Below are 26,251 nucleotides of genomic sequence, written 5' to 3'. Positions count from 1 at the left end.
CCCGGTGGCGCCGGGGCCGCTGGAGCCGCGGGCAGGGCCGGACGGCGCCTCCAGGGCCGCTTCCTTCTCCCCCTCGGGGCTGAGCCGGCTCCCCGCCTGCCGGGGCTGGGCCCTGCCCGGCTCGCCGTGGCTCCGAGGGCAGCGGGACAGCGGTGAGCGAAGGGCCGGCACACGGGCGCGGCTCGCCGGGGTGTCCGGGACGGCCCGGAGCAAAGCCCGTGTGTTCCGCGGCGCCAGGACCGAGGCGCGTCGCTGCGAGCTGTCCTCTGTGTGTCTGTGCACTGTACGAACTCATTTAAGGAAAGCAATTCTTTGGCTTGTGGTGTGGCATCTAAAGGCTGTTAGAAAGCACAGGAGAATAACTTGTTTTTTTTATTACAGAGGCTGCAAGAAAATTCCCATCTGGCATGCTGCAAATTCCAATGAAGGCACCACAATTGAAGGTAAGCATGAATGTCTTGGGAGTTAAGGCTGCTTCTCTCTGCACCTGGAAAATATTTAAAATGTGCCTATCATAGTCTTTGATGGCTGGTATCTTCTTTGGTTAAGCATGGATTGACTGTTTCTCTGCTATCTGGCTTCACTGCTTCTCTTGCCAGTGTGTGTAAGTGGTAGGAGCATTTCCCCTTTCCACCTGGCTGAGCTTCTTGCTATCGGCCTGATCTGGAAGCCTTTGTGAGCTCAGTCCCTGGTTTTGACTGCAGCTGGCTTGCTGATTGCTGGCACTCAGTCCTGGACAGCAAATTATTTCCATGCTGCTTTTTGCATAGATGAAAGCAGAGAAGCACTTGTCTTCTTTATGGTCCCAAGATGCAGAACAGTCAGGAAACAGAGAGCAGAAATATTTTAGTTCTGTGGAATTTGTCCATTGATGAAACATTGTAAAGGCAAAGAATTCTGAGAAGAGGGCAAGGAGGAAATGCTGAGAGACTTTCAGGTAGTGAGTCTGATTTGATGTGTATGAATTAGATCTGAGAAACTGCTAGTTATTTTCTTCGGGGCCTGGTGATGTGAAGGTTGCTGGGCACAGTGAGAGTACCATGAACTCTAGGTGAACTCACACTCTAAAACAGTTATAAATGGTAAATAGGAAGAGGGAAGACAGAAGTGCAAAAACAGCAACTTGTAAGGGTCATATTATGGGCAGTGGCAGGGATGCGAACAGGACTAAAATCTCTCGTCATCTTTTGCTGTCTTATAAAGGGCCCTATTTTGCCTTCATGTTTTGTGTTAGTTTTCTTATTGAGGAGAACCTCCTTCTATGTGTGCACTAATGCTTGGGACTGTTTCTTTTAATGAAAAATTGCCTTATTTTCTTGGAAAGGGAGTGTGAGCCTCTGTAAAGTGGGTTTTCCTTCGAAGCATTATTCTAGGATCTCAGAATCAAAAGCTGTGCCACGACCACTTCTACTGTCAGTGCTAGCTCATACTTTCCCCAGCATGCAGCTCAGGAATAAAAGCTTGACCCTGCTTTCCCTCTGTCTCTGCAGACACATCTGCTGCCATGGTGAATGAGAAGCACAATGGCACCCTGCTTGTGCAGCTGGGGCCCAAGCTGCAGGCCCGCCCAGAGAAGCTGCTCCGGCAGCGGCGGGGCCACGACGACCGTCCGGAATACCTGGTGCAGTGGAGCGTTGTTAGCTTGGAAGAGAGAGCAGCGGGAGGCGGCAGTGCCTCCTCTGGAGAGACCAAGGCAGAGAACATCTCCATGTGGATGTCTGCAGAAGAGGTCTGCGCCAGCTGCCCGGTGCTGCTGGGCCAGAGGAGACCGGAAAGGCCAAGGCTGAAAGAGGAGAAGGCGCCTGGTCCCTTGGCCACGGAAGCCTCGCTGGCCGAAGCCTCGCTGGCCAAAGCCTCGCTGGATGAAGCCTCGCTGCTGGAGATGAAGGCCGATGTCAGGAGCCTGGTGCAGCGAGCCAGGCGCCAGGTGGCCGAGGCCGGGACACCCGAGTGCTCCATCCTGAGCACGGTGCACGTGCTGGGTGCCTACGCCAGCATCGGCTCCCTGGCGGGCGCCTTCAGGGAGGCGGGAGCCCTGGAGCTGCTGACGAGGATGCTGTGCCACAGGGAGAAGCAGATCCGCCGCAGTGCCGGCGAGATGCTGCACGCTCTGGGTGCACACGATGCAGGTGGGGGCTGCTCCTGCTCGGTGCCACTGAGGAGGGGTTGCTGGGCAGCTGAGGGGTGCCAGGCCTTTGGGACGGGTGAAATGCCTGGGAAGCAGCATGTCTTGGGGCTTCTTGGCAAAAGGGGAAGAATCAGTGTGGATCTTCCAGACTTCCATGGTTGCAGTTGTCTGGACCGCTCTTGGAGTTAGAAACTCTTTCCCTTGCCAGGTTTCTGAGCTGGGATGCTGATTAACTCTTAGGAGGACTTAGGCCAAAGAGATTGGCAGAGTGTGGGGTGACTCTGCTCCAAGCTGTTAGTTGGAAAGTCTCTGGCCTATTCTTGGCAGGGAGCCTTTCCTCAGGCCCTGGATAGAGGCTACTACTCATTTAAGAGGAGCTGCCATGGCTTGGAAGTGCCTGATGAGACTTGGGTGCACCTGGAATGTTGCTGGTTGTGGTGTATCCCACAGGAGATATGGCTTTCCCTGTCCTAGTGCCTGAGTTCATGCAGCTCTGCAGTGGGGCAGAGGAGGCGCTTATTCAGCGTAAAACCTGACTTCTTTTCTTCCCTGGAACCCTGTTATAGAATCAGTTATTTGGGGTTGCTGCTTTGTGAGAATCTCACAGCTTTAGGGGTAGAAAAAATACACTGTGGAGCAAAATGTTGCCACTCCAGAGGAAGGGCCAGAACGTGGGTCAGGTGACACTGAGCAGCAAAGCTGTTCCTTCCCTGCAGCTCTGTCTCTGTCAGGGAAGGTGGGTGAGGGTTGTCTTTCTGGGGCCTGAAGAGTTTTTGTTGTTGTTGCAGGGAGCCGGGCCTATGTGCTGCTGTCCCTGAGCCAGCAGGATGGCATTGAGCAGCACATGGACTTCGACAGTCGCTGCACCTTGCTGGAGCTGTTTGCTGAGGTCATGTCCTCTGCAGAGCACTGCATGTCCTTCGAGGGGATTCACCTCCCGCAGGTGGTGACAGAGCCGCCAGCAGCCCTGGGCCTGCGGGGCATGAGGGGCCAGGAGGGGTGGGAGTGGGGGCCAGGGCTGGCAGCTTGTCTGGGACAGGAGGGGAGCTGAAGGTGGGCAGGTGAGCAGGACTGGCTGGGGGAAAGCTGGCACAGGACCTGGGTCTGGTGAGAGGCTGGGGGTGGTGCAGAGGCACCTGGAGAGCCTGGTCTGCGAGCAGGGAGGGGAGGGTGGGCTGAGAGGTCTCTGCTGTGCCAGCTGGTCTGGAGATGTCACAGGAGCCTGCCTAGGAATGAGCTGATGGCTCAGAGAGCTGGGGGCTGGAAGTAATCTGCAGGCCGAGTGTGAGAGCTGTGCTTGTTGCAGATCCCTGGGAAGCAGCTGTTTGTGCTGGTGAAGCACTACCTGTGTGTGACTTCTCTCCTGGACAAGCTGAGCAGTGGCGTGGAGCAGGGAGAGGAGCAGCAGGGCTGTGCTGTGCCCAGCCCTGTCCCTGAGGAGAGGAGCCGTGTGAAGCAGGAGTTTGAGTTCAGCATGGCCATGGCAAACCTCATCTCGGAGCTGGTGCACGTGATGGGCTGGAGCCACAGGCACAAGGCAGAGCCGCTGCCCCAGCGGGACCTGCAGCCTCGCCCTGTCCGTTCCATCTTCCAGCACAAGACCCCAGCCAGCACTGCTGTCCAAAATCCTGTGTTGCCTTCAAATCCCGGTCCTCACAAAAAGCAGGGCTGTGCCTTCCTGACAGCATCAGACTTCGCAGACAGCAGTGACTACACAGAGTACTTGCGGGCAAACCTGGTGCGTGGCATGCGGGTGCGCTTGCTGGCGGACTGCGGTGACATTAGAGCTGGGGAGGAAGGCGAGTTTCTCCAGAGCACGGATAACATGCACACAGTACTGGTAGGTCATGGGGAGACTTCTGGCTAGAATGGCAGAAGGGCATGACTGGGTTGACAGATGAATTCCTAATTATACTTTTATGTGCAGGAAATTGGACAATAGGCGTGGCATAATGTGTATCACTGTCTGCATCTGTCCTAGCAAAATACTCCCCTTTCAGAGCTGGAGGGATGGGTTGCATGGAAGGCTAGTCTGGTTTTGTATGGGTTGTGCCACTAAGATTATTTATCCTCTAAAACAGGTCGTACTAAAAAGCCTCTCCCCGTTTTTCTTACACCTCCCCTCTAAGAACTTGAGAGGTCACTGTAAGGTTTCCCTGGAGCCCTCTCTTCTCTGGATTGAACAACCCTAATTCTCTCAACACTTCCTCAAAGCAGAGGTGTTCCATCCCTCTTACTCTCAGAGGCCTTCCTCTTTACCTGCTCCAACAGGTCCATGCCTTGTACTGAAGTCTTCAGAGCTGGATGCAGTTCTCCAGGTGGGGTCTCACCAGAGCAGGGCAGAGGGGTAGAATCATCTCCCTTCACCTGCTGGCCACACTGCTTCTGATGCAGCCCAGGGTATGGTTGGCTCTTTGGTCTCCGAGTGCACGTTGCCCGGTTGTGTCCAACTTTTCATCCACAATTTCTGCTAAGTCCTTCATAGGGTTGCTTTCAATCCCTTTGTCCTCTGGCCTGGATTGGTAGTGGGGTTTGCCACAACCTAGGTGCAGGACCTTGAACTTGGCCTTGTTGAAGCTCATGAGGTTCCCACTTCTTGAGTTAATCCAGGTCTTTTTGGATGCCATCCCATCCGTCAGGCATGTTGACTGCACTGCTCATCTTGGTGTTGTCAGCAAATCTGCTGAGAGTGCAGCCAGTCTCACTGTTGTCACTGATGAAGATATCAAATGGTATTGGTCCCCATACAGACCCCTGAGGGACACCACTTGTCACTAACCTCCAGCTGGACATTTGTGAGAACTCCAGCCTTATTCTGGGGTCCCATTTGGTGGTGAAATTCCTCCTCCAACCCGTGCTTCCAAAGAAAAACTGCGCAGGCTCTTGCTGTTTGGTCTCAAGGCAGTTTATTGTGAGTTATCTAAAAGATTGTCTTCTCGGGCTGCGGCTGCTTGGTCAGCAGCCTGGGCAGAGGCACACACACACCCTGACATCCTCTCTGTCTGCTGTCTTCTTCATCTCTCCCCGCGCCCAGGGCTGCTGCTATCTTTTATATGATATATTACTTATTACATGTTTACAGTTATTCCCCAATACCTACTACCTATATTACAAAGTGCTTTTCTACTCTAAACCAATCTGTGAGTGCCAACATCACCAAGAACACGGAGGCAAGGAAAAGGAAGGAGGAAGAACAGGATCAGCCCACTTTCCTCCATCTTAGAACTTCTGACCCCCATGTACAAAGTAAAACCCCCCCTGTACATGTGCTGAAACCCCCCTGTAAAATACTAAAAAAAATTCCCCTCTGTTTTGTAACTACTTTTACTATACTATCTAACCTTTTGTGACTGCTTGTTCCACCTTCAAAGTTGGTAACTCATTCCATGGCTCAAACTCAACATCACAGCTGTTTCCAGCTGCCTGCCAGGATCTAAAATGCTTCTGACCAAGGCCTGGAACCTCTAAAAATGTCTGAGAGACATTTTGAGTTCCCACAGACATTGAGCTGTTGACCTCTGAATATGACCATTCAATCAATTCCTCATCAACTAATAGTCCATTTGTTGAATCCATGTCTCTCCAATTTGAAGAGAAGGATGTTGTGGGATTGCTGTCAAAAACACTACAGAAGTCCAGAAAGGTGACAGCCATAGCTCTTCCCTTGGCCACTAATGTAGTCACTCCATCATAGGTGGCCAGTAGGTTAGCCAGGCAAGACTCTCCTCTGGTTTTCTGGAATCACCTCCCTGTCTTCCATGTACTTCAGTTAAAAGGCTTTTCTAGTTCTGATCCATGCATTGGTCGTGTTTCTATTCAGGCTTCCTCAGCTGAATAACTGCTTTGCATCTTAATTTTAAGTGGTTTATAAACCTCTTTTATAACCCACTCCATAAACATAACTTGCAAAGGAAATGTATTTCATACTGATTCTTTCTTTGTCCTTATACTTCTTGGTTTCTAATATTTGGGTTTTCCTAAAATTGTGATATTTGTTTCTTACAAAGTTGTACTTGCTTTTAGTCTTAATTATCTGGGCACTTGGAAAGGGCACCAAGGTCTTTTGATATTTTCTCCTGTTGCCAGTGGCATAAATTTCAAAGGGTTTTCACTTCAATGTTGAACTAAAGTGTACTGTTACCTTCCATTCCCTTTGTCCTGTTGGTCCCTTGGGTTTCCTCTGCTGTCTATTTTTCTGTTTAATTAGGTTGAATGAATTTGCAGTTGCTCCATTCAGGCTTATTTTCAGTAAGTTATTTTTAAGGCTCATACTATTAACAAAATCAGATCTGAATGGCAATTGGACCAGTCCATCACAACTCTGTTTCTTACCTTGTCTCATCTTTCCTTTGTTGCTCTGATTTCTGTTGCTGTCCTTTCTCTCCAAAAAAAGATTTTCACTGTTGTGTCTGGTCCTGCAGCCATATCTTTCCATGACTCCTTTGAGATGGTATTTGGTACATAACTAGTTTAGGTCAGAGATACATTGAAAACTATTTGGTGTTGTGTGTAGTTTAACTCAACTTATTCCATATGGTGCTTTCTCAAAGTCAGTCAGCATCTCATCTGCCCAGCACAATGAGTTCTTAGTAGCACTGGTGTAACTCCAAAAGAGCTCAGTGAAACAGGCAAACCATATGTTTTTCTGCTGGTTTTTTAAGCTGCTGACATGTTGTACTTGCTGTTGCTGGGTTCTCCTGCTCAGAAGGTTAAATGCAGCACTATGGTACGGGAAGCCATAAAAAGTCCTTCTGACCTTTGAGACGCAACTTGGACAAAGCAGAGGAAACAATTGCTGCCTTTGAGACACACTTATCAAGAGCCCAAAAACTGTTTGAGAAGGTTGATGAATGACCAAGGTTGTAAAAGTGAGGTACTTTATATAAGGCTCATCTGCCTCGAGATAGTGTTGGTTATGTCCTTTGTCTGCTTTTCCCAAGCACCTGCAGCTTGACATTTTGGGAACAGGTGTGATTAGCTGGATGTACTCATGCCTCTGCTGCTGTACTAAGTGAGATCTGTAGTGGTTGCAGGCAAAGTTAGTGTTTCTTTAAAAATAAAGATCCAGGTGTAACCAAGGCAAGAATTTAGTAAAGATAGTGTGCCTCAAAACTGGACAATGTGTGTGCTGAAATTTGTAAAAAAAATGTGTAGTCTTCTACTTCTTTGGGAAATGGGAGGACAAATGTATCAAGAGGACTGAGCAAGTGAGCAGATCTGATTGTCTGGATTTGTTTCACCTGTAGGTTTTACAGCAGTCAACGGGTCGGACCTACTGGGTGCATTGGCACATACTGGAGATTATTGGCTTTGGGGACCAGTGGGAAGATCCTGCTGCTCAGGTGAAGGAATGTAGTGTGAGAAAGAGCTTCACTGTGGACACAGGTGAGATTGTGATGCCTGTGTATGTAATCTCTTTCTGATTATCCTGTGGGATAGGAGTGGGGATCTTTATATGGCCAAACACATAGCAAGTAGTAGGCTGGGTTTAGAAAGCACTATCAGTTTGTGTGACCATGTAAAGCTAGTTAAGGAATTACATGCCTTGTGATTGAATGGAGTATTTTTGAACCCTAGACTTCTGTAAAGATGTGTAATGCAAGTAATGATATAAAAAGTATAAAATTTAATTTAAACTCCAACTGTCAAAACTTTGTGTTTGAATGAACTCACCGAACTGCCAAAACATGAACTTGGAATTCCTCTGAGATGAAGCTGTATGGGGGCACTCAAGTCCCCTTAAGTAAGTGATAAGTATTTTTAAAAGCATCAACATAGCAGCAATTTGTTTAACTTCATACTGTTAAGATTTTAACAAGGTGTTAAAGTATTAAGGAACTGTTTTTGTAAGACATCTGCAGCATCTCCTAGAATCATTTAACATTTCCCTTGTGCTGGGAGAAAAAATGAAAACCAGAATCCAGACTTCAGATATGCCTTTCTTGTTCAGCATCTGACATGATTCTAGCCAGGGAAACCTATAAAAGTAACTCTTATCACAGCAGTGGTCTTCTAGAATATTTTTTGTGTAGAGTGGTTTGGATTTACTGGCTGAAAGAGAGAATATTGAGATCAGCAGCTAATTGCACACTTTGAAACTATTCTTTTTGATGGTTTCTTAAATGGCTTTTACCTCTTGTATTTAAAGGCTTAACTTCATGTCAGTGTGCAGTGTCTAAGTTAAAACAAACTTAGTTGGATTTCTTCTTTTCATGGTCTTTCTGATTCTGGGAGAAGCAGGAGCTCTGTTTCACTTCTGTGTATAACTCTTTCCAGGCATCATATCCAACTTAGAATATGAATTGAAATGTGGGTGTGCAGCAGAGGACGGGGGAGTTGGCAGAGTTGACAGTGCCCTTCCTTGCTCTGCTCCCCTGCAGTTCCACAGCCATTCCTGTGCAAGCCCTTGGGGGGGCTGTACTCCCTGCCTTACCTGGGGCAGCGGCTGCCCAAGGCTGCAGACACACTGAGCCGTGCCGAATGGTGGGAGCTGCTCTTCTTTGTGAGGAAGCTGGAAGCACAGGAGCAGAAAGAGATCACCTGTCTGATCCAGCAGCACCAGGGAGAGCAGGTAGGGGCCAGTGCCTGCAGCAGGGAGATGGGAGGGAGAAGCAAAGGGAGCATTAGGGAAAGGAGCAGGCCCAGAGGAGATGGCAAGTGTGAGCTGTGCAGGGACAGCCTGAACGGGGCAGAAATGGGAGGGTGAGTGGGGATGGCGAAAGCTTGGAGAGCTTGGCCCAGCAGAGCAGTGAGTGGAGATGAGAGGAAAGGCAGTGTCCCCTGACTGGAAGAGTGACTGTCCAGCAGGGTTTGGGCAGGCAAGGCAAGGCCGTGGGGTCATTCTGCCAGTTGCAGTTGGGTGGTGAGCATGGGTGGGGAAGTGTGGGCTGGTGGGAATTGGGCTGGGGACAGGCAGGGGAGGGTGGCAGTGGGGAGTGGCCCTGGGCATCTCTGGCGGTGCAGCCTTTCTGTCCGTTGTGCCAGTGGCTGCCACAAGGGCCGTGGGGTGCGTGGCGAGCCCGAGATGAACTTGCCCCCGTGGGTGTGGCTGTCACAGGTGGATGAAGAAGCCCTGATGCAGCTGTCGGTACCTGTGGAGCTGGCCCAGAAGGTGCTGCAGGTCCTGGAGAAGCGGTGCCAGGGCAGCTCTCTGCGTGACCTGCGTGGCTCCCGTGTCTATGCCAGACACTTCCTCGGGAGACGGGCAGAGCAGGATGGTGGAGGGAGCACCGCAGCGTCCTCAGAGGGTGACAGGAACACCGGCCCTGAAGGCACAATGGCCAAGGCAGTGGAGGGAGACCTTTCTGCAGCCCCAGGGTCACCCCAAGGCTGCAGTGAAGTGGCAGTGAAGTCGGACTCCCAGCTGTTCAGCGAGCTCTTGGAGAGGGAAGGGCTGTTCTTGCCAGAGGTGACGGAGGAGCAGAGCCAAGGTAATGTTCTGCTGCACGCTGGGGCGCAGGTGCAGTGCTGGCAGCAGCACTGCTGCCTCCACAGGGGAAGGCTCTGGGCAGGGCTGCCTGAAGTGGGGTGCCTGTGGGTGCTGGGTGTGTGGGCGTGTGGCGCCCTGGGAGCTGCTGGAGGTGTCACCTCCAGGCTGTCCTGACGCCTCCGTCCCTCCGGCCAGCGTTGGGCAGCTCCAAGGGGCTGAGTGAGAGCGGCTCGCTGGCCAAGGTTGCGGCTGTGGTGGAGGTGATCCAGAGCAGCAGCTCAGCGGTGGGGCTGCGCTTAGCTGGGCTCAAGCACATCCTGAAGATGCTGGAGGAGGAGCCCAAGTCGGAGCAGCAAGTCGGCACAGCCCAGGACAGGCTGGGCACCGGGAGAGCTGGGTGAGTGCTGGGGTGCTGCGCACTCCTCCTGCTGCCTGGAGAGGGCCCTTTGGGCAGGGTGGGGGACCGTGCTGAGCTGGAAGAGCGGGAGTGTGAAGGGTGGTATGTGCAAGAGGAAAGGTGGATTTTGTGTCCCTTTGTCCCAGGCAGGCTCATTGGCAGGGCTGTCCCAGCTGCAGCGTGGGCAGGAAGGAGGTGGCTGGCAGGGCCCAAGGGTGCTCTGCCTGAGGTGTCCTGTGACACGCAGGGAGAAGCTGGTGCAGGTGTCAGTGGAGCTGCTGAGCACGGAGGTGGCAGAGAAGGCGCTGGTGGCGGTGACGCTGCGGCTGCTGGCCGTGCTGCTGGCCCGGTACGAGTGGCGCGTGCCCTTTGCCACAGAGGGCGGCGTGCGGGCCGTGCTGGCCTGCATGCAGCAGCACGGCTGCTCCGCCCTGGTGCAGCAGGCCGGGCTGGCGGTGAGCGCAGGGGGATGCGGGGGTGGGCAGGGGTGCGCGGGCTGCCCCGGGCGTGGTGGAGGGGCCGCTCCCTGTGCGCCGCTCTCGTCCTCGCAGGCCCTGAAGGTGCTGGTGGGAGCTGCGGACGCTGAGCCGGAAGGTGCCGGTGGGAAGTGCTTGCCCTGGAACCACGGCGACGCACAGATGATGCGGGAGATCTTTGCCAGCATCGGCTCTGCCTCCAGCAAGGGCTCTGCCGGCCTGCTGAGCAGCATCCCTGCTGCCCTGAGCACCATGCAGAGGGTCCCAGGGTAGGGGCAGAGTGTGGGGAGCGGCTGAGGTTGGGGGGAAGGATGGGCAGGGCGGGCAGGTGGCTTGTGGGTGCAGGGGAGGCTCTGTGCCTGGGGTGGAGAGTGGCACGGCTGTGTTCCCACAGGGGCTCCTCAGGGGTGCAGAACGGCCTGCTGGTGGTGAACATGCTGATGGATGGGCACCGGGGCCTGGCGGAGCAGCTGGCGAGCTGCGATCTCCTGGCAGTGCTGCAGAGCTGCTGGAGGGCCGGGCAGAGCAGCGGCTGCCCCCAGGCAGTGCTGGCCCTCAGCGCCATCAATCGCCTGGCGGAGCACGGGCTGCCCCTGGGCCCGGAGGCAGCAGGTACCGTGCTGCCCACCCTGCCCGTGCCACGGCCCCGCGGGTGCCACGGGCAGGGCTGCCTGGCCCGGCAGGGCAGAGCACCCTGAGGGGCTGCTGCCGCTGGAGTGAGTGCCTGGGCTGGGCTCATGTGTCCTTGTCATGGCAGGCAGAGAGGTCCTCTTGGACCCAAAGGGCGTGCAGATGCTGCTGGGTGGCCTGGACGATGGCGGCTTGTCCAAGGAGGTGGTGGTGGCCCTGGAGCGGCAGCTGTGCAGTGAAGGCCCTGTTCCCTCTGGCCACGTGGCCCAGCTGCTGCAGGACCACAGCTGCTTCAGGCTGTTGCTGCGCAGCTTGGAGCTGCTGGAGACAGAGAAGGCCGTGAGCCTGAGCATCCTCAGGTGGGTGCAGGGCAACTGGGGGGAGCGTGGGACCCCCTGAGCAGGTGTGTGAGTGCTGGTGGTCATGCTGGGGAGACCCAGGGCAGGTTTGTGGGATCTGGTGGGGGTATTCTTCACTGGGGGCAGGCTCACCCCAGCCTGTAGGCAGGTGCTGATTGGTGTGTTCTGGGGCACAGGGCCACATGGAGCCAGAGCAGCTGTGCCTGGGTGCTGGTGGGGACATATGGGGCAGCAGAGGACATGCCTGGGTGCTTTTGGTGTGTGCAAGGTGCCAGGGAGCCTTGGTTCCCAGTCCTGGAGAGGTGCCTTCCAGGCAGGGCAGGGAAGCAGGGCTGCCTGTAGCACTGCTGTCCCTGTGCCCCGGCCTGAGCCTGCCCCCTCCGTCACCCAGGATCCTGAACAAGTTCCTGGACAGTTATGAGGAGGATGTGCTGCCCTGGCATGAGTGTGTGGAGCCCTGTGTGTCCTTCCTGATCACCCACAGCAGCAGCTGGGAGGTGAGGGGGCCCCGGCACTCCCAGCAGGCAGGATGGCTGTGCTGGCTGTGCCTCAGGCAAGCAGGGCCCCGCGGGTGGCAGGCTGGCCTTGTGTCCAAGGTGCTGGGAGAGGTGGGGAGCGGCTGTCCTGGCCATGTCCGTGACCTGGTGGCCCTGTGCCCAGTCTGGCTGTGCCTGGCCAGGCTCTGGTGGGGCTGGGATGAGGGGAATGGAGCTGCAGCTCCGGTTGCTGGGGGGCCCTGGGGAGTTGCCAGCAGTGCCCCACGTCTGCTCATGGCTGCATCTCAGTAGGTGCTGCAGGAGGTCGTGGGCTTCCTGCACCGCCTGGGCAGTGCCAGCAAGGACTGTGTGGTGGTGATGTGCCACGTGGGCACCCACGAGGCTCTGTGCAAAGCCCTGGAAAAGCACAGCACAGTCCTGGCGCTGGCGCCGGCCCTGCTCAACCTGCTGACGGAATGTGAGAAGTACGCCGGCCTCTACAAGAAGCTGATGAGCAGCATCTTGGCTGGCTGCATCCAGGTGAGCCTGGGGAGGCACAGCTGCCTGAGGATTTGGGTCTGGGGGCATCAGGCTGTGCCTGCTGCTGAGGAACGGCCTTGTGCTCTCTGGCTGGCACAGCCCTGCAGGGGCTGAGGGGAGCAGGACCTGGGGCCCCTGGTAAGAGCCTTGCCCCATCCCACAGCTGGTCCTGGGACAGATTGAGGAGCACCGCCGGAGCCAGCAGCCCATCAGCATCCCCTTCTTTGATGTCTTCCTGCACAACCTATGCCAAGGTGAGAGGAGGCAGGGGGAGTTGAGCCCAGGCTTGGTGGCTGGAAACTCCTTGTGCTCTGCCCACAGGCTCCAGCATGGAGGTGAAGGAGGACAAGTGCTGGGAGAAGGTGCAGGTCTCTTCCAACTCGCACCAGGCCAGCAAGCTCATGGACAGGAACCCCAGGACCTACTGGGAGTCGAACGGCAGCACCGGCTCCCACTTCATCACTGTGCACATGCAGTGTGGAGTGGTGATCAGGTGGGGCTGGGCCGGCAGGGCTGTGTGTGGAGGAGAGGGCTTTGGGGATCTGTGCCAGCCCTGCCAGTGTCCCCATCCTGGGGGCAGCGGGACTGACGGGCAGGGCGTGGTGCTGTCAGGGTTAGGGCAGGGAGGCGGGGATGGCCGGGCAGCCTCGTGTTTGCTGTGCTGCAGGGAGCTGAGCATGCTGGTGGCCAGTGAGGACTCCAGCTATATGCCATCGAGGGTCGTGGTGCTGGGTGGGGACAGCCCTGCCACCATCAGGACAGAGCTCAATGCGGTGAGTCCCCGTGGGAGTGGCGGGCTGGTCCTTGCCGTGCCCCGGGGAGGTGTGGCTGTGGTGTGAGGCCCTGGGAGGTGCCCTCGGGGAGGTGGGAATGGCAGGAGCTGCACTGTGGGAGCCTTCTTGGGCTGCCTGTCACGCTGAGGGCTCATGCCTCCCTGCAGGTGACCATCCTGCCCTCGGACAGCAGAGTGATCCTGCTGGAGAACATGACCCGCTTCTGGCCCATCATCCAGATCCGCGTGAAGCGGTGCCAGCAGGTAGGGGAGCTGGGCCTGGGGCTGGGAGCGGGCAGTGTGGGGCGCTGGGGCTGTGCCCCAGGAACTGAGGGTCCCGCTGTCCTGCAGGGTGGCATCGACACACGCGTGCGTGGCATCGAGGTGCTGGGTCCCAAGCCCACCTTCTGGCCCATCTTCAGGGAGCAGCTGTGCCGGCGGACGTTCCTCTCCTGCACTGCTCGGGCTCATGCCTGGAGCCAGGAGATCTGCCGAGACCGGGGGCGGCTGCTGCAGCTCTTTGGCAGGTGAGTCGTGTCCTGGCTGTGCCATCGCATCCCTGGTGTCCCGGGGGGACATGGCTGGCAGCCTGTAGGGAACTGCGGGGCTGGGAAAGGAGCAGCTGGCTGTGTCACCTGGATGGGAGGGGCCCTTGCTCCTTCCTGGCCACCAGAGATCCTTCCTGGCCAGAGCCACCTTGGGGTCATCTGGGTTTAAGCTGGGCTACCCCCCTAGAGCAGGATGCCGGTCCCCCCAGGGCTGGCACGTCCTGACAGAGGTTGGCCAGGCACAGCAGGATCTCGTGGCCACAGGCACTGCACAGCCCCCATTTGGCAGGAGGGGCGAAGGCCCCAAGGGCCATTGGGGGCAGGCCCCGAGACAGCAAGGGGCTCTCCCTGGCTGCTGGTGGCTAGTGGGGCCAGCGAGCCATCGTGCCTTGGCAAAGGGCAGAGCAGGGAGCCACCACTGTATTCTGCTTTCCCATGGGAGTTCTCCAGCCCTTGGCACCGTGTGCTGCCCGGTGTCTGTTGCAGACTGAACCGGGCGCTGCGGCACGAGCAGGGCTTTGCCAACCGCTTCCTTCCCGACAACGAGGCAGCCTGGGCACTGGGCAGGACGTTCTGGGAGGCCCTGGTGAAGCCCTTGGTGCAGAGCATCACCAGCCCAGGTACCCTGCGCTCTCCGGGACCCACCTGTGCCGTGCCCCAGGCAGAGGCACCTGGCTCTGAGTCTGGTTGGCCTCGCAGACCCTGATGGTGTCAGTCCCCTGGGCTGGCTGCTGACTGAGTACCTGGAGAGCGTGGAGCTGCCCCGCTGTGCCACAGGACACAGGGCTGCCTTTGCTTCCTGCGTGCGGCGCCTGACCCAGCTCCTGGTGCACGTGGACCCCGGCGGCCCCGAGCCAGAGGAGACCAGAGCAGCTGGTGAGCCAGGGGCTGCTCCAGAGTGCCAGGCTGTGGCCCTGGGGCTCCTCTTGGGAGCATCCTATGGCACAGAGGCTCCTGAGCCGGATCATGCTCAGGTCATGCTCATGCTTGTGGTCATGCCCCAGCAGGGCCGTGCCTCAGCCCTGCTGTGGCAGGTCAGTGTGTGGGGCCTGCTCATGGAGCTACACTGAGCCTGAGGTTGACCCTTGGCAGGTGGGAAGGAAAGGAAGAACAAGGAGGTGCCAGCCAGGACTGCAAAGGCGGTGGTGGAGAAGTCGAGAGGCCTGTGGGGAATTTCGCAGTGCTGGCGCGGTGTGGTGCAGCAGCAGGTAGAGCTTGGAGGGCTGACTGGGAGGGGTGTGGGACCTTCCCTGGGTGGTTGGAGCAGGGAGCGGGGTCTGGCAGTGCCATGGGGAGGGCAGAGGGCTGTACCTGGCCTCCACAGAGCCTGGAGCGATGTGGGGACAGCCCTGCTGTGCTTGTCACGCTGGCACGGCTCGAGTGCCAGCCAGGCCAGGAGACAGGTCTGGTGCCAGGCTGTTACTTCCTGCTGGGCTGCTGCTGCGTGTCCACAGTGCCCGCACAGCCCCTGGGCAGCCCTCAGAGCTGCGCTCCCACCTCGGCAGCCCTGCAGCGGCAGCAGGGCCCCGAGTCCCGGGGAGCCAGGCAGTTGGTGTCGGCAGGGCAGGGCTGGGGATGTTCCAGGGGCACGTCCCGCTGCGGGCTCAGCCCTCGCGCTGCTCCCGCAGGTGCAGCGGTTCCTGGAGGCGGCGGGGCAGGCGCCGGACCTTGCGGAGCGCTACTGCCGGCTGTACCGGCGCCTGCGCGGGGCCACGGAGGAGCTCTTTGGGCAGCAGGCCGCCTTTGTGCTGGCCCTGGGCCAGGGCTTTGCCGGGGCTTTGCTGCAGCTCTCCTTCCTGACTGCGCTGCACGTGAGTCGAGGGAGCACGGCCCCGGTGCTGTGTCCCTGGGCAAGGGCTGGGGAGCTGCCCTGGCCCACGGCACTGGGGCAAGCTCTGGGTGGGTGGTGTCCTGTTCCCTCTGAGCCACAGAGCCCTGCCCCGGCACCCCGGATGGTGCCCAGCTCAGGTGCGTGGTGCTCATCCCAGGGTGGGCCCAGCCCTGGCACACTCTGGCCTTGGGCTGGTGCCTGGGCACCCTCGGTCCCTGGGAGTGCCAGAGTTTCCCAGCTGCTCCCTGTAGGGACATTCCCCCATCCCGGCCCTGTGGGCACCTGGTGAGTCCTGTCTGTAGCCAGCCCTGTCCCTTGCAGGTGAGTGAGCAGTTTGCCCGCTACCTTGACGTGCAGATCCAGGAGCTCCGCAGGGCTGCGGGCAGCACGGGGCCTCTGGAGCGGCTGCAGCAGTTCTTGGAGCCCTTTGTCGTCTTCAGTGGCCTGGAGTTTGCCCACACCTTTGAACACTTCTACAGGTGAGGCTGCTGTGTCTCCAGAACCAGGGGCCTGCTGCAGCGTGGCCTGGTGTGCTGGGGGAGCTTGGCCTGCTGTGGCAGTGGTGCTCCCACTTTGCTTTTATGGGATCATGGAGTGCAGAGGGCCTGCGGGTGCTGCCAGTGTGTGGAATCACATTCCCTGCTGGGGACAGGGAGGGGCCACGTGCCGTGGAATACGGTGGGCTCGGACCTGTGGCTGTCTCCTGGTGGGTGGCTGATGGCCACAGGGCTCGGGGCCAGCCCTGACTGAAGCTGGTGGCCGTGGCAGGCACTACCTGGGGGACCGGCTCCTGACACAAGGGCCGTCATGGCTGGAGGAAGGCATCGTGGAGCAGATCGGGCTGTGCTTCCCCAGCCGCTTTCCCCAAGATATGCTGAGCAACTTGGCCGAGTCGGAGGAGCTCCAGCGGCAGTTCCGCCTCTTCCAGCTGCAGGAGCAGGATAAGCGGCTGCTGGAGCTGGACATGGGCCTGGAGGAGGTGAGAGGGAAGGGGGCGTGGGGAGGCCGGAGGCCGCCGGCTTTCCTTGCGGGGATCCCGGAGCCTGACTTGAGCTGCCCTCGTGCCCCTGTGCCCAGGTGCTGGGAACAGCCACAGTGCCAGACGTGCCAGAGGTGAAGGTGCTGGCCCTGTCCCCGCGCTGCTGGCCTGTTTCCCCGCTGTGTTACATGGATAACCCTGGGAGGTTTTTCCCAGCGGTGCTGAGCTCCCCACTGGATGAGTTTGCTGACTTCTGCTGGCAGAGTGAGTTCTGTGGCTGGGGGTGTGTGCCCAGACCCTCCAGGGCAGCTCAGCCACAAGTGGTGGTGGGCTGGGAGTGCCTGGCAGGGCTGGTCCCCGTCCCTGGCACTGACACTGTCCCTGGCAGGCCAGAGCCAGCTGGGCTGGGAGTGCACGAAGCCCCGTCGGCTGCAGTGGACGTGGCTGGGCCACGCCGAGCTGCAGTTTGGAGACTGCGTTCTGCATGTGTCCACACTGCAGATGTACATCCTGCTGTGCTTCAACAGCGCCCAGGTAGGGGCTGGAGCCACGATGGGGCCAGGGAGGCAGGGGAGGCTGGAGCATGGCAGGGCTGTGTCCTCCCTTTCCTTCTGGTGGGGTCTCCAGCAGTGTTTGGGGCACAGGACCCCATTCTTAGGCAGGGCCCGTGGCCAGTGAGTCTTGGCCATTGCCCTCCCACCCTGTGCTGCAGGAGGTGGCTGTGGAGGCCCTGCTGCAGGCTACAGGGCTCCCTGCTGACCTGGTGCACCAAGCACTGACACCGCTGACCCACGGCCAGGGCATCCTGGTGGGGAGCTGCACGCCAGGGGGTGAGTGCGGGGCTGGGGCACCCAGGGGAGGGGCTGGCCTGAACCCCGAGGGGGTGCTGGGCTTAGGGGTGCAGGAGCTTGTAGGGCTGGTGAAGGGGCTGGGTCCACGTGTTGGTGCTCAGGGCACGGGTTGTGTGTCAGGGTAGGGCCTGAGGCCAATGTAGGGCTGGGGGTGATGTGTGGGGTGTGGCTTGGGGCCATGGACGGGGCCTGGGTCAGTGTGGGTGGGTGGGTCTCAGGTCTGTGTATGGGTTTGGGCTGGGGCCAGGGGCCGTGTGCGTGGCTGTGGCTTGGAGCCACATGCTGGGGACAGGGCTGGGGTGGCCAGCGGTGCAGGCAGCTGCAGCAGGCCCAGCTTGGGTCCCCCAGCCCCACGTGTGTCCTGGGGCTCCTTCAGGGCTCAGCTCGAGGCTTGGCTGAGCCTGGGTTGGGGGCTGGCTCCAGGTGCACTGCGGCTGAACCAGGCAGCCCTGGCCCAGAGCTCCGACCGCCAGCTGAGGCTGCTGCCCCAGCAGAGGTACCTGCGGACAGAGAGGGCCGAGGTGAGCGCCCTGGAAAGGAAGAGGAACGTCCTGTGCTGCCTCATCACCCGCATCCTCAAGGTGGAGAAGCAGCTGCACATCGACAACCTGGTGTTCAGGGTACGAGGGTGGTGTGGGCAGAGGGGGCACAGGGGCTGCGTGGGGCTGCAGCCACTGCAGTGGGGCTCCCTTGCTGCTGTAGGTGATCGATGCCTGTCAGAAGGGCGAGCTGGGCCCCGGGGTGCAGTTCCTGAGCTTCTGCTGCCACAGTGTGGACGTGCTGTCCTGCATCCTGCACCTGCTGAACCAGGGCTATCTCCAGCGCCAGGAGGGGAGGCCTCATGTCTTGGAATACATCTCTGCTGAATCCACAACACCTCTTGGCGGCCAAGCACAGATAACTTTCCAGTGCAGGCCAGCCCAGGCATCCCTGGAGGAGGATGGCAGAGACAGCCTGCATTGGTAGGGGTGCATGCTGACCAGGTGTGGAGGGGTGTGCATCTCCACCCTGTCTGAACATGGCACATTTCTCCATGTCAGGTGGAACCCTGGAACAGGCAGAGCAGAAGAATATCTCATGGCAATGCTGCAGGTGCCAATGGGACACACGCTCAGTCCAGAGGAGGCAAAGCTGCTCATGAACCAGACAGTACAGCAGGTCCAGGATACTCTGAGCATATCGGATGATGTTGCTCGACACCTCCTCATGCACTGTAGGTGGAATGTGGATTTCCTGATTCAGTGTTACATGGAGAACCGTGAGGCCCTGCTCGTTTCCTCAGGGCTGCAAGTGCAGGATGTCCAGCCTCCCCCAAGCCCTGGAAGCCACTGCCCAGTCTGTGTGAACCAGCTGTGTCCTACTGAGAAGCCACCAACCCTTTGCTGCATGCACTACTGTTGCAAGGTGAAGAGCCTTTGGTTCCTGCTGCTTGACAGGCAATTGCTGCTGTCTACTTGGAGCAGATGTTCTTTGTCTTAAGGTGTTATCAGGGGATTTTTCAGAGCTTATACATTCTCTTCTCAGCTCACTTTTTTATGATCCTTCACCCCTGGTTTGTCTATTCCCACTTTTGTGCTTTGGGGTACTTACCTGTGATCTGTGGGGTTTTGTGCACCCTCTGCTGGGTGGGGAGGGCTTCCAAGGTCACATGGCCCTGCTTAGGTCTGATCTCTCCTCTTGTGCCCTGACAGCCCTGTTGGAGGGAATATCTCACAACTCGCATTGAGCAGAACATGGTTGTCAACTGCACCTGTCCCATATCCGAGTGCCGTGCTCAGCCGACCACAGCCTTCATCTACTCCATCGTGTCCTCTGAGGAGGTTATAGCCAAGGTGAAGCAGGAGGGGTGGCTGCTGGGTGTTCAAGCTCTCCTGCATTTTGGTCAGCACTATCAGATGATTTTGTTGCTGCTTTCCCTCTTCCTGTTTCCAAGACTGGCAGCATGATAATGGTGGCCAGCCAGATTTTGTCTGTTTTCTCTGATTATGGTCAATTCCAGCTGTTCAGGAAAGCATAACATCAATGAAAGAGCACAGTGGTGTTTCCTCTTAAGTATATCTCTAGCAAGCAACACTTCAGGGACATCATTAGTTCAGGACTAGATGAGAGCCATGGTAGCAAGGTCATGACAAATATCCTCCACTGGTGTGCTGGAAGCAATTTAACAGTAACAATAATAATAATAACAATAATAATAATAAATCAAGGCCAAATGACAACATGAGTAAGTTCATTTTACTGCTGCATCAGTGACCCCTATGTCCTTCCTCTTCCATTGGTCTCTGGCTTTGAGCAGTTCAGGTTTTTATGAAGATGGCAGGAATTGCCACATCACATCAGACTTAATCTTCACTGTAAGTCTGTGTGAGTCTGCAGACTTATCTAAATCAGGCTTTCTGAGCTCTGCTTACTTTAGTACTTGGTCATCAAGCTACAGCAGTAGATGCTTGTTCTAAAACCTACTTTTTCTGTTTTCTCAGCTTCTAGGGCTGAATGCCCTCCTGACCTAATAGCAGAGCTGTAGCTGTCACATGACAGACTCTTTTTGTTAACTGCTTGGAAGAACAGTCTCTTTCCCACTGCTCTATTCTTTGACAGTTGTATCTTTTGTCTTTCTTTTAATAGGAAGTGCTTGGAGAATTAGTGCATATGTCTGGACAGTTAGTCCTTAGTGCATTTGCAAATCCCATAGTCACACCTGTCTGAAAGCAGGATTTAGTAGCCTGTTGGTGTGACTGTTTTATAAAAAGAAATAATTATTGCAGATTGACATAAATAGCAGCTAATTTTAACAAGTTGCTCTGATGCTCTCACCAAAATGTTATGTTTTCCTTTTGATCAGTAAGTGGTGTGGCTGGAGTGTTAATGTCTGATGCAGAGTCACACATACAGTCATAGAATATTTTGGGTTGCAATAATTTGTGGAGTTCTCTGGTCCAATCCTGAGCTCAAAATAACTAGATTATTGTGTGAAGATCTAATGCTGGAATTATATTTAAACATAAGAAAACTGGTTGTTGGGGTTGGGGATTTCTTTCCAATAGTAAGGGTAGTGAGACATGGTACCAGTTTGGGGGGAGAGATCTGTGGTCTCTGTGCTTGGGTATATTCAAAATTCAACTGGACACAGTCCTGAGCATTCCTGCTTTAAGCTGGACAGTTTGAACCAGGTTTTATTTCCAGAAATGCCTTCCAACCTCAGCAAATCTATGAAATGCTTCCAGATATGACATGGGCGGGGATAGAAAAATGAACACAAAGGGAATGAAAGGGTAAACTGACTGAGTGCTCTTTTGTTGGGTGCAGCTGTTTGGTGAGATGCATAGCCCAGAGCACCAGACACTACTTTTAAGGCCTAACCATGCAGCTTCTCAGACTTAAATCTTTTCTGTGGCTTCTCATTGCAGTATGAAAAAGCCCTCCTTAGGCGCTATGTTGAGTGCTGCTCCAACCTGACATGGTGCACCAACCCTCAGGGCTGTGATCAGATCCTTCTTAAGGATGGACTTGGTTATGGAGCAGCCTGTTCTAAGTGCTCCTGGATATCCTGCTTTAACTGCAGCTTCCCAGAGGTGAGCCTGAGCTGGATCACAGGCTGTACTCACTTAGGTTTGGCACCCACCCTTCTGCTTTTTTATGGCTGAGTGATTGTCTTTTCCTCTCTCTCAGGCCCATTATCCTGCCAGCTGCAGCCACATGTCTCGGTGGGTGGATGATGATGGATACTATGAGGGAATGACAAGTGAGGCCCAAAGCAAACATCTGGCTAAGCTCATTTCAAAGCACTGCCCAAACTGCCAGGCTCAGATAGAGAAAAATGAGGGGTGCCTGCAGTGAGTATACAATTTTGTTTGCTACTGTGTTTGTGACTGGGTGGCACAGTCCCTGGCTGTAGTGTAGGGGAGCACTGTCAGGAACTGTCTGCAAGTGGCTTTCAGGACTGAGCAATTGCCATTGTCCTTCTGCAGTATGACATGTGCAAAGTGTAATCATGGCTTCTGCTGGCGCTGCCTCAAGCCCTGGAGGCCGAATCACAAGGATTATTACAACTGCTCTGCTATGGTGAGTGGTTTGCTGTATCTCCTTGGTTCATGATTGTGTTCAGAGGCCCCTGTAGCCTCTCAGGATCTCCACTTGGGCCCTTTACTCTGGACTTCGTCATTTTGCCTGTAATACTGGCATTTCCAGGTAGCCCTGCTACTCAAGGGAAATTGCTACAAGTTCCTGTACCTTTCCTTCCAGGTGAGTAAAGCAGCTTGGCAGGAGAAGCGTTTCCAGGATTACAATGAGAGATGCACTTTTCATCACCACGCAAGGGTAAGGCCTCCTCCTTCACTTGCAGACACTGACTGCTGCTCAGCCCTAGTGAGCAGGGCACTTTCTTGTTTCAGTGGCACTTTTGTGTCAGTGTCTTGTCTGCTTAGAAGCAGGCTTCACATCCAGGCTGGGATCACTGGATGATCATTTTTCCCTGGCTCTGACATTAAGGAGTAGTCCTTGGCTGCTTTCTTCTGTCCAGACTGTTGTGGAAACTGAGCACTTGACTAGTGGTGTTGAGGGGCTCAGAGTGGTGCAGGAGTTGGAAGCATTGGTGACTGAAGGCTGAACTCTGCTCAGAGCTGAGGTGCTGTAAAAGCTTGAAGTGATGGCACAGTAGAAATGTCATAGTTGGATGCATTAAATGCTCTTCTGCTGCCTACATATTCTGGGATGGCACTTCAGAATGCTTAGCAATTATTTGTGTGGAAGGTGCTGTTTTTTCAATCTTGTGAACCTTGACAATGACATTGACCTTTTTTCCCTCTCCTTTGCTTTTTGCAGGAATTTGCTGTAAGTCTGAGGAACAGCATTTCTTCCATCAGAGAGATGCCAAAAATTAGGAACTTGAACTTTGTCCTTGATGCCTGCAAAGTGCTAGAACAGGCACGGAAGGTAAGGCTGGATAATACAGTTTTGCTGAGGTTTAGACTTAATTTTGCTGGTGTGAGGAGACACCAACCTTATTCTCCAATCAAGAGGATACAGAGAAAGCTTGAAGGAAGGAGTAGCATCAGGATAGGGGAAGAGCTCATGTCTGCCATTCCCTGCTTTGAGTCTGAGTTGAGCTCTCTTTGGAAGCAGTGAATTACCCCACTACATGTCCTCATAGCCACATTAAAAAGGATTTGTGGTACAGCCACTGTACATGTGCAGTAAGCCTGTGACATCTCAGGTCTGTAATACCTGTTCTGTGCTGAAACATCGGCAGGAGGTGGGAATTGTCTTTGCAGTACTGACTTTGCATATACACCCTGGTTTTGCAGGTAGGCTTGATTTTGAGAGAGGCATGTGGGACAAGGGTGCCTGACCCTATTTTGTCTTCTAAATGTGATGGCCCCTGAGTTTTCTGGGGTACATATCATTGTTGCTTGCTGCTGCTGTTGAATTTCTGGCCCATTTCTTTCAATGGAAATGGTGCTCTCATTCCCTGCTGGGTGTCTATATGGCTTTAGGGGTCATTCATTTAAAACTGGAGTTTGCCACTTGTTGAAATACGTTTGTTGTGGGCTCCTGGTGCTGTACAGCACCATGCCTCCTCATCTCTACTTCCCTCTGGGCTCCATTCTCTTTGTTGTTCAGCCTGGGCTGCCCAGCATTGCCTAGTCCCATGTGCTGAAGGGTTTGACTCTTTGCCTGCTGGTCAGTCACACTTATTATGCATTTACAGTCTGTGTTCTTGTGGTGGTTTGCAAGTGGGAAAAATCAGTTGCTTTAGACTTCAATATAAAATAATTGCACATTCATTTCCAATCCTGCCAGTAGCTTGAGTTAGCCTGGTACTGCTGTCTCTTGTCATAATGGGTCATTGGGCTATGGCCACAGGCCAGAGGCCACTGATAATAATGAGGTCTGGAAGGGTTTGATACTGCTCCCTTCTTGCCCGCTCTGAAGCTGAAGGAGAGTGCTCAGCAACATGATATGTACTTTTCCAGGTGCTGGCCTACTCTTGTGTGTACAGCTACTATAACCAGGACACTGAGAGCATGGATGTTGTGGAACAGCAGACTGAGAGCCTGGAGCTGCTCACTAATGCTCTGCAGATCCTTCTGGGTAAGTCCTGCAGCCTCTTTGAAGTTGTGACTAACATTTCCAGCTGTAGTCAAAGGGCAGCAGCTCTAGTGGGGCGATAGCATATATACCAACACCCAGCTGGCCTCACTTCTCCCAGTCCAGTCCTTGCCTTCTTGATGTAATTTCTCAGAAAGTCCACTGGAGCAGTTTGGCTGCCAGTGGAGATGGATGCAGTATTGAACAACATGTTCTGTTCTGAAAGAGGGGTGCGTTTGCGCAGGAGATGTAAGCAGCTATGGCTGGCTTCACAATCAGAGCCAAGGACTTGGTCTCTGTTCAAGAGTGTGGGATGCAGCATGACTTTGTTGGCCTTGAATTGCAGAGGAAACCCTGCTGCAGTACCAGGACCTGGCCACTTCTCTTCAGCTTCTGAAAGCAGAGCACTTCCGTGTGGGTTTGGAGTTGGTGCGGCAGATCAAGGAGCGTCTCTTTGCAATTCTCTGGCACTCCACACAGGTGAAGGCCACATGGCTGTTCGTGGCTTGTCTTGCTCTGGTCTAATTTGATTGTGGGTAAACTAAAGGGTTTGATCAGCTGAGAGCATAAACTCAGGATTGTGTGTCTGCATGGTAGGGGTTTTGAAGCACAAAATACACCCCAAATTACATACTGTTTCTGTCTCTTTTGGCTGTTTTTTCCTACTAACAGGATTTCCATGTTGGGCTCCAGACTTCAGAAGATGCTGTTCAGAGAAAGTTGAAACTTGCAAATGTGCCTGCTTCAGCCCTTGCATGTACAGGGTGAGTTTTCTTAGTGGAGTAACAGAGGAAGGTGAGTGAGTACGCACAAAAAGCAGGTGTGCAGAGTTTTCTCCTGTGCTCACCGCCATACAAAAGAGTGAATGACAAACACTGATTACTTGTGTCCTGTTTTGTTGTTTGAAGTAGCAATTTAAGTGATGTAGTGGTGTGGGGAAATGAGCAAAACCTCTGCTTGTATGCAGCTATGATCAAGAAAGCTCCATCACTGGCAGACTCAGTTATGGAAGTTGTTCTGCCTGGACTCTCCTGAGTTTCTGTGGTGGGGATGCTGAGACAATGACAGTAGGGTGTTGTGGGGCTGGGTTGCGGCTGATGCTCACAGCAGTCTGTTTTTATGCTTTGTTCCTCAACAGGCAGAAACATATCATCCTGTGTGACTCCCCCAACACAGATGAAGGTGGCAAGGATGTTGAAGATGAGGAGTATGAGCCACAGTGGCAGGAAGACTATGATGATGATGATGACCTTGATGAAGATAACTTTATGATGGATAATGATTCAGATTGTGATTCTTACTTTGATGATAATGATAGCTATCGTAGCTAACACTAGAGTGTTCTGTTACCTAGCCTGCCACCTTGGACCTCTGCCTCTACTTTGTCTCAATCGGTTTGTGTTACTGTTTTTCCTCAAAGCAGGGAGGAGCTCTCAGATGGAACAAAACATTTTCTCTGGGAGGTTTCTTGCTCAGTGCCTCTTGAATTGCAGGAACATGCTCTGGGCAGCTGGTCTGTGTTACTATGGCCACCTCTCTCAGAAAGACATCTTGCCTTTTTCCCTTGTCTCCAGTTCTGCCTATAGCTATTTAATTGAGTTAGAAAGCCCAACTGCAGAGTGAGGACCACTTGCCACCTGTAAAAGGCCTGCTCCTTGTTCTTGGTGTGCTGTCCCCAAGGGCACAGGGGAGGGTGGCACATGTCCCAGCACAGCACTGTCTAGTAAGGGCCAGTGTCTAGAAATGCTGTAAAAAGATGCATTTACACTCAAAGCCTCCCAGCTGGAGCTGGTGGAATTCTCTCCAGCCACATGGAGATGGATGTGGTTTGGTTCCTCTGGTTGAGAGGAACTGCATTTTTGCCCTTTGTTGGAGTTTTCTTCTCTGTTATGAAGCAGGAAGGGCTACTACGAGTGACACAAGTTTGCAGGATTGTTTAAGTTTATAAATATATGCACACACATATATTTTATATACATATATATATGCAGAGGTTGTTCAAATAATACTGTATCTTTGCAGAAGAAAAAAAAAAAAAAAAGAAAAACCCTGAGGAACAAGGGTTGAATAAAAGTTCTGTTTAAAAAAATAAATAAACAGTTTTCTTCCAGCACAAGCCTCTTGTTGTCTGTGGGGAATGGGGGAGTGGAGGAACAGCACGATATCTTAAAGTAAGGATGTGACCAGGATGTGCTTATCAAAGAAGTTCCTTGTGAAATTAATTATTTGTGAAATTAGTTAGAAATCACAAATTAGCTGGGTTTGGAATCCTTACCCAGACCACACAGTCTGTCCTGCAAAATGGCTTTTCCTTCCTGGGCAGTTCAGGGAACAGTGAGAGGGTGTGGGGAGCAATGGGAAAGAGGGCAGGGGACCAGACCATGCAGAGTAGTGGGGCTGGTGTTTCTGGGACCAGGTGCAAGACAGGATGCCTGCACGTTGATGGAGGTGGTAACGTTTGGTGCCCCGCAAAAGGCATATGTGGGAACTGCTATCAGGGCTTGAGGGGTGATTTGGGCTTGTTTTGGAGATACAAGGCTCTTAGGCCTTGGATATCATCGGGAAGGGATGTGGGGTTCTTGTGGACAGGGAGTAGCTGCCAGACAGACCATGAGGGAAAACTGATTTTTCCACTTCCCTGCAGCTGGTAGCTCCTAGTCCTGCTGAATTTGTCCTGGTGGAAATCCCAACCCTGCTCCCCATATGTGGCAATGGGTTCCCTGTGGCGCCACTGGGCCCTCTCTTCAG

At 54.6% G+C, this 26,251-nt stretch overlaps 1 protein-coding gene across 1 annotated transcript; it reads left to right on the top strand.

The window, feature by feature from the left end:
• Positions 1 to 25,613, top strand: LOC110473958 (cullin-9). Its single transcript, XM_077781918.1, is given in 42 exon segments — positions 1 to 300; positions 382 to 443; positions 1,491 to 2,129; positions 2,917 to 3,071; positions 3,435 to 3,968; positions 7,375 to 7,513; positions 8,509 to 8,699; positions 9,186 to 9,558; positions 9,753 to 9,954; positions 10,202 to 10,409; positions 10,506 to 10,699; positions 10,825 to 11,042; positions 11,188 to 11,419; positions 11,811 to 11,916; positions 12,205 to 12,435; positions 12,599 to 12,689; positions 12,757 to 12,928; positions 13,103 to 13,208; positions 13,376 to 13,471; positions 13,559 to 13,734; positions 14,242 to 14,375; positions 14,455 to 14,631; positions 14,848 to 14,963; positions 15,384 to 15,566; positions 15,908 to 16,065; positions 16,355 to 16,565; positions 16,664 to 16,829; positions 16,954 to 17,099; positions 17,278 to 17,395; positions 17,840 to 18,036; positions 18,119 to 18,378; positions 18,457 to 18,820; positions 19,108 to 19,248; positions 20,824 to 20,988; positions 21,086 to 21,249; positions 21,385 to 21,478; positions 21,659 to 21,733; positions 22,238 to 22,348; positions 23,389 to 23,506; positions 23,850 to 23,983; positions 24,176 to 24,267; positions 24,642 to 25,613. Coding segments are annotated over 40 exon segments (7,566 nt in total). The 5' UTR covers positions 1 to 300; positions 382 to 443; positions 1,491 to 1,504; the 3' UTR covers positions 24,835 to 25,613.
• Positions 25,614 to 26,251: the final 638 nt, after the last annotated feature.

This window comes from Lonchura striata, chromosome 3 (genome assembly GCF_046129695.1).
Source record: "Lonchura striata isolate bLonStr1 chromosome 3, bLonStr1.mat, whole genome shotgun sequence".
Classification (NCBI taxonomy): Eukaryota; Metazoa; Chordata; class Aves; order Passeriformes; family Estrildidae; genus Lonchura; species Lonchura striata.
The sequence above is the reverse complement of the archived record's forward strand: the minus strand, read 5'-3'. Positions and strand labels throughout refer to the sequence as shown.